Here is an 8,161-nt window from a genome sequence, read left to right on the forward strand (position 1 = left end):
CTTGGTTTTCCCCATCATAGAATGCCAATGGCTCTCTTCTTTCCATTTGAATCACATAAGTTAATTTTGCAGTGGTTTCCCCCATCGCTGTTTAGGGGAAATTAAGGTAGTTCCAAACACTCTTCTGCATATAAAGATACCAAAAGCCAGCCACTGCATTCTTAGGAGGCTACATGGTTCAAGAAAGTGGTGCAGCACAGTTGTAGTTGTTACATATAACACTATGTGCATTGTTTATTTATATTTACTTATTATATATTTTTATATAATTATATTTATATGAATAAATAAAACCATAAATGAATATATGTATGTATATATACACAACACAAATAAAGTTATCTGTTCATCTTTCATCTATCTCTATCTGATGATGCAACAGGCTTACCATATAAGAAATGCCATGAAATCACAGGACACGCTACAGAAAGGAGGGTATAAAATATAACTATAACTATATTAACTACTAATACCAGCAGTAACTGGAGGAATATTCCTTGCCTGGAAAAGCAATTTCAATTAACAGAATTATTTTGTTGACAACAAGTTTTTTATTTAACTCGTTAAGATAATGTAGGGCAGGATTGGGAGAGGCAAAAAAAAAAAAGCTTTAGAAATAAGAAAAAATATAATGCAGTTTAATTGTTAAAACTATATGATTACAAGTTATTTTCTTTTTTACTTGTACTTTTCTACATGTTCCAAATTTTCTATATTGAACATAAGAAGATCAAAATAAATATCAAATCTACCTTATTAAATAGGCACCAATGGTTATATATTAGTCTGCATCCAACAAAGGCAAAGCACACTTAAAAGGATGGTTGACTCTTTTGGAAAAGGCAAGTCATTTTTAGGAGAATACCACACATAATAGAACACTTTAAACTTTGTACTTATCTCAGTCTTGGCTAATTCAGTAGAAAGTCAACAAATTGTCTAGTACACTAATTTTTATATCTTCATATTTCAGTTGCAGTTTTTCTCTTTTTCTGTATATATCTCTGAGATGCAAATCTATATGTGATTATGTTAATGAGCTTTTTTTTAATTCCTAACAATACTTTGTTTTTGTATGTCTTACTCCTAGGGGGATTATGGTGGCCCACTTGTTTGTGAGCAACATAAAATGAGAATGGTTCTTGGTGTCATTGTTCCTGGTCGTGGATGTGCCATTCCAAATCGTCCTGGTATTTTTGTCCGAGTAGCATATTATGCAAAATGGATACACAAAATTATTTTAACATATAAGTTACCACAGTCATAGCTGAAGTAAGTGTGTCTGAAGCACCCACCAATACAACTGTCTTTTACATGAAGATTTCAGAGAATGTGGAATTTAAAATGTCACTTACAACAATCCTAAGACAACTACTGGAGAGTCATGTTTGTTGAAATTCTCATTAATGTTTATGGGTGTTTTCTGTTGTTTTGTTTGTCAGTGTTATTTTGTCAATGTTGAAGTGAATTAAGGTACATGCAAGTGTAATAACATATCTCCTGAAGATACTTGAATGGATTAAAAAAACACACAGGTATATTTGCTGGATGATAAAGATTTCATGGGAAAAAAAGTCAATTAATCTGTCTAAGCTGCTTTCTGATGTTGGTTTCTTAATAATGAGTAAACCACAAATTAAATGTTATTTTAACCTCACCAAAACAATTTATACCTTGTGTCCCTAAATTGTAGCCCTATATTAAATTATATTACATTTCATATGCTATATGTTATAGTTCATTCATTTCTCTTCACCATGTATCCTGCAATACTGGTACACGAACACACTTTTTACAAAACCACATACCCATGTACACATGCCTAGGTACACATGTGCATGCACTACAGTTTAAATTATGGTGTACCTAATGTAACCCCTAAATATTTTAGAAGTATGTACCTATAGTTTTACCTCAAAAAAAACAGAAATCTCTAAAGACCAGTAGAAATGTTAAAAAATGATGCAAGATCAAAATGACTAGCTAATTCTCCATACATAATCTGCAGATGATCTTCTTTGGTTGGCATTTCAGGTGTGGCCATCACCCAGCATTAAATAACACCTAATCTAGGTGTTTACATGTATTCATTATCCTAGTTATTTGTTATTTCATGTAGTTTCTAATTCTTAAAGGAAAGAGGGTAATAGTTCTATTTGTGTAATTTGTTTCCTCCAAACTGAAGGCCACTTATTTACACAAGATATTTGTAGATCTATTTTCCTAAAGCATTTCTTAAGTGCTCAGATCAGTATCTAACTGAAGAAGTTTAAAAGTGTTTTGGTCATTAAAAATGTATTTAAATAGGTTAAATCTAAGACTTGCTGCTGTGATTGGCTTCTAGCTCACTGCCTTTAAATTTTAAAAAATTTAAGAGGAAAATTTCCAAGTCTCCAAAGTTTTATAAATACCCTTCATCAAGTCATGCATTAAAGTATATATTGGAGAAAAAAATAAAAATACTTTTCTCAACCTGGAAGATTTTAGCCTAATAAAGCTTTTTTGAAGTAAAAGACAACTTGTAAAAGGAAAGAAACTAGTTTGTCTCAACTCTGTATTCGTTTATTTTTTTTGAAGTAGAGTGGAATCTGTTGAATCAGATATTTTATCAAGATATGTTTATTTTCTCTTATTTCATTTTACAAAGTTCACTCCTAATGCCATATGTAACAGACATTTAAATTTTTTGTTCTGTATAACAGCCAAATTATCATATTTATCATTGTATTTGTCATGCTTAGCTAAAGATCATGTATTTGTTGAGAAATAGAATAACAAAAAGTAATAGGATAGGCTTTGAATTTTTGCAGAAATCTTCCTGTACAAAACATCTTTAAAAATAATTTTTTGAATGGTGTGAATCCAGTAGTCCCATTTCTCTGACTTAGTTTTCTTGAGTGATTTTTATCAAGGCCAAGTCCCCAAACGATTCCCTACCAGCTCTTTAGAGTACTGTTCAATCTGGACTAAAATGGTTTTAAGTTTATGGAGAGCTTAGTCCACAGAATATAGGGCGGCAAGTCCAGAAATGCTTATACAATTTTTTTTTCATAATAAGATATGTGCTGGCATCAAGAAACTTAAAGTGGAAGCAAAAAGACATCCAACTAGTTGCTGGTCTCTATCATCTTATCTGATTGTATTTCTCTTTTCCTTATATAATACACCATTTTAGTAAGAACTCCTAGAAATTTCAAGAGCATATTGCCAAAATATAAAGTATATTTCATAGTTTCTTCTGGCTGAACCAGTGAAATTTTATTGTTGCATATTAATGATATTTGTAAAACTTTTATAAAAATTGTCATAATTTTAAATACTCACATTTTAAAAATACTTCTTTAATGACTCTTCCTCTAAATTTCCTGGAAATACAGATAAAGATTAGCTAGATACAAGATACAGCTAAGTATTTAGACATTTTGAGCCTAGTATTTTTCATTTTATTAAAGGCTAAAAACAATACCACCAATAAATCATCAAACAAACCGTACAAAGTAATTCTATCTTTGGGAGGCTCCTTTCATGATAGAGGGACATGGGTGGAATTGACAATGAAAGTTAGATGAACAAGGTCCATGTTATTTTAGGTGGTAGAACAGGGTAGAATCATGTCATTACTTGCTGGTGGAAGACACTATTTACCAGGTGTTCTTTGCTGAATAAATTATCAAACATTTTTAAAAATCCAACAATCCACTTTATTTTGTGTCATTGACAAAAGGATCTTTTAAATCAGAAGGTTTCAATGCGATTTTTGGTTTGGCCGTTTGAATAATGGTTATGTACTGTTATAATTGTAGACATTTTCTCATGTCTACCAGGAATTGAAGTGTAAAACTAAAATATTTTTCATAATGCCTCTGCCGTGCAGAAGGAATGATAATCCTTTTGTATACTTCTTTAATTTTATTGTAAAATGTGTAATGACTTTTACCTATATGCTGTGGGCAGGTCCTCAGTAAAATCTATTGAGTCAATTTCTAGTATTAACAGGCTTTTGCTTGCTATCTAAGTGTTTCAAATTATGGGAAGTGTGAGACACTGGAAGGCAAGAAAATTAACAATAATGGCATGTGATAGCAAAATTGTATTTCACTTATTCCTGTGAATATTTCTTGTTGGTACCAATGGTACTGTACAAAGTGAATGTTATAGCCACAACATTCTCTTGAAAAGAACACTGTCAAGAAGTGGGAAATTGCTGTCAGGCATTTCATTGTTGTTTTTAAACTTTTTTAAAAGAAATACTGGTTTTGCAATATAGAGATCATGAGGTAAAGAATTTTAATAAGCTCTTATACTAAAAAGCCTTAAATCAATTTATTGAGATTCAAAAAAATACTATTATAATTAATTACATCCCATACATATAGGCAAACTCATTTAAAAAATAAAACTATTTTTGGTAAAAGTACATGGCCTTTGTTTTTAAAATACATAATTTTAAAATAAATCACTTGTCATGATAAAGTCCAAAAAGAAGTTACCATTCAACATTCAACTAAGGTTGGAGCTAAGAATTTACTAATACAAAAAAAGTTAAAATTTTTTGGACCATATATATCTTGACAGTGTAACTTTTAAGTAGGTTCATTTCCATTTGCACAGAAAGTTTCTGTCTTTAGGAAACTGAAAATGAAATACTGTGGATGCTATGACTGTTTGTCTTGTATGTAAATAGGAAATTAATAAGCTGCCTATTGAGTGGTATAGCTGTATGCTTACCCAAAAAAGGGAACACTGTGGTTATGACTTGTATTATAAACTTTCTGTAGTTAATAAAGTTGTTATTTTTATAACCATGATTATATTATTATTATTAATAAAATATTTTATCAAAATGCTTATTTTCTCTGTTATGATTATTTACATGTACATATTTATATCTGTCTTAGGGCTTAAATGCCGAAAATAACAACGTTGACTTCACTGACAAAAATTACATACACGTTCTTGCAAAAACTATAATACAACTTGTTTATAGAACTAAGACAAAAATTATTATTTTATTCCAACTAATATCCACAGCAATATAGATGGTCTTCAGTAAACCACTAATCTCTATGCACTTTAGTTTCTCCCACCGTAAAATGTAACTATTTGTTTATTCTTCATATTTGCTAGAATGGTGCTATGTTGTTATTTGCCACTATATACAAAATATTCCCATGAATTGTCACCTAATTTCCTTTCTCATGCCACTATATAGTACAAAAGTGATTTTAAATTATTTAATGAATCACTTTGGGTATCTCTTTAAAGTGTGCATTCAGTTAAGAATAAATAAGAATCCAATGGATTCATTTAATTCAAATTGGAAGAACTAGTCATCAATGATCTAAGCAAAGAGAGCTCTATAACACCCCTGATTATTTCAAATTGTATTTTACTGCCTTTTCCCCCCAAAAGGTTGCTGTACTAATTTATTCTGGCACAGCTAGTGATCTCAAGTGATGATTAATGTATCTAATTCTATAGCCCATATTAAAATACCTCATCTTTTAAGTGATTGTGATTAAAGCAGAATATATACTTATCCATTTATGGTGGCAGTAAGAATATTTCACATATATTAACTGTTGATTTCTCTAAATTTTGACCTTTTTTTCTCTCTTTTCTAGAGTCCCATTCCATTCCAAACTTATATTCTGCTATTTAAATAGAATAGTCCAGCAAATCTTCTTTAAGAGATATTTGAACAGGGTCCTCAGTAAAAGTTAGGGAGTGAATTGTTTAAATACCTGGGGTCTGATAAATAATACTTAGAAAATATTTTTGTTGGTTTCTTATTTATTTACTCTTATAAATTGCGATGCTCTAAATAGTTACCATTTGTCAGTGTCCTGAATAGAATCATCTTGGTCTGCATTTCCTCTGTGTTTTAGTCCTGGAGTTCAATTGCCATTCTATTTTATTATTCTCCTACACAGGGGCCATCCTTAACCTATACAATCCTTAAAAAGTTTTCTACATCACTTTCACCAAATTACAAGCCTCTCATGTATAATTCACATTAAAAGGTTTATTCTTGGCACTCTATAGTTTTCTTTTGTCCCTTGTATTTACAAATATCTCGATTGCATGTGTTATTTTTAAAAGCCGAGAATTAAAAATATGATGAAAGGAATACTTCTAGTAATTGGCGAAGAGTTTACAGTATTATGAAGAATATATTATTGCCTAAAGAACAGCTAAGCAAGACAGAAAATACCTGGCAAAGGAAAGAAACTTAATTTTATTTTATATAATTCAAAAGAAGTATGGGATCATAGGTTATATGTTTATTTATGGATTTTAAAAGTAAATAATAACAACATCAAAAAAGCACCAATGAAAACAAAAAACTTATCAATCTGACATACAATCTAACTCCAAGCCAACTTCAGACCCTCATCCCACTCAAATACTACTTAACATTATTTTATTTTCATCATTTTTGAACATGTCTTCATATTTAAACTTCATGTCTGTGTTCAAACAGTACCCATGAACATCATGCTTTTCTTCAACATTTAAAAACCTTCATATGTCACTGAGTTTCCTATGTGATTCCATCCTCAACATCCCTATCCAAAAAATCATCATTTCCTCAGCTTGCCGCAGTGGCTGCTTACGCTTTCTTTTATATATATATATATTTAAACGTTTTATTATTTTATTATTATTTTTTCCCACAAGTTATTGGGGTACAGGTGGTATTTGGTCAAATGAGTAAGTTCTTTAGTGGTGATTTGCAAAATTTTGGTGCACTCATCACCTGAGCAGTATACACTGCACCATATTTGTAGTCTTTTATCCCTCACCACCCTCCCACTCTTCCCCCCAAGTCCCCAAAGTCCATTGCATCATTCTTATGCCTTTGCGTCCTCATAGCTTAGCATCCACATATTGGTGAGAACATACGATGTTTGGTTTTCCATTCCTGAGCTACTTCACTTAGAATAATTGTCTCCAATTTCATCCAGGTCACTGCAAATGCTGTTCATTCATTCCTTTTTATGGCTGTGTAGTATTCCATCATTCATATATATATATCTATATATATGTATATATAGATATATACATATACACACATATATATCTCTCTCACCATATATATGTATACATGATATATATGTATACCATATGTATAGATATAGTATTCCATCTATATACATACACACACCACAGTTTCTTCATCTACTCATTGATGGACATTTGGGTTGTTTCCAAGATTTGACAATTGTGAATTGTTGATGCTTTCTTTTCATTTGTTACAATAGTGTGTGTATGACTGAATTAGATCAGTTTCGTTTTATTCTGCTTTGTTTTTTTAATTATTATTATTTTTTTGGAGATGGAGTCTCGCTCTGTTGCCCAGGCTGGAGTGCAGTGGCATGATCTCGGCTCACTGCAACCTCCACCTCCTGGGTTTAGGCAATTCCTTCATCAGCCACCTGAGTAGCTGGGATTACAGATGCATGCCGCCATGCCCAGCTAATTTTTGCATTTTTAGTAGAGACGGTGTTTCACCATCTTGGCCAGGCTGGACTTGAACTCCTGACCTTGTGATCTACCCACTTTGTTCTCCCAAAGTGCTGAGATTACAGGCATGAGCCACCACGCCCAGCTATTCTGCTTTGTTTCAATGTGCAATCACCTCCAGTGAGTTTGAGCTCCTTGAAGACATTTAGCATTGTCATATTAGTAATATTTGCACACTATTTTGTACAGTGCTTCACATATTATGGTATCCAATATATATTTTATAATTATTAATATTCTATAATTCACCCTCTTCTTGAAGCCTTATCAATGTTAACTAGACATTTGGGATTTTTGTAAAAATTTTGCAACTCTCAATGAGGATTAAGAATTTTAAGGTTTTATATTTAGTTGCATTATTTAGATTTGAATTAGTAAGTGGGGCTATTTTAAAATATTTTATTGTATTTATACAATAGACAATGCAGCTGGAAAAGAGAAATTATTAACTTTAGAGAGTTTATACATTTATATTTGCAATGTGGTTATTAAAAATAGAAATAAAAAATTAAATTTCAATTTGCTTATGGATAAATATATTGTTTTATCAAACTAATAGAGTTTAGATTATGCTAGTGAATACTTTTTCCCATCTGGAAAAAAGATTCTTCTATGAAAGGTTGATGTCATAACA

General features: G+C 31.2%; 1 protein-coding gene across 2 annotated transcripts in view; it reads left to right on the forward strand.

The window, feature by feature from the left end:
* The window catches only part of HGF (hepatocyte growth factor), a 71,318-nt gene extending 66,470 nt beyond the window's left edge, over positions 1-4,848 (forward strand). For both annotated transcript variants that reach the window (XM_004045662.5, XM_019031817.4), the window contains exon 18: positions 1,091-4,848. In XM_004045662.5, the coding sequence (XP_004045710.1) occupies positions 1,091-1,267 (177 nt within the window). In that variant the 3' untranslated portion in view covers positions 1,268-4,848. The remainder of the gene's footprint in view (positions 1-1,090) is intronic.
* Positions 4,849-8,161: the final 3,313 nt, after the last annotated feature.

The sequence above is a fragment of the Gorilla gorilla genome, chromosome 6 (assembly GCF_029281585.2).
Source record: "Gorilla gorilla gorilla isolate KB3781 chromosome 6, NHGRI_mGorGor1-v2.1_pri, whole genome shotgun sequence".
Lineage (NCBI taxonomy): Eukaryota > Metazoa > Chordata > Mammalia > Primates > Hominidae > Gorilla > Gorilla gorilla.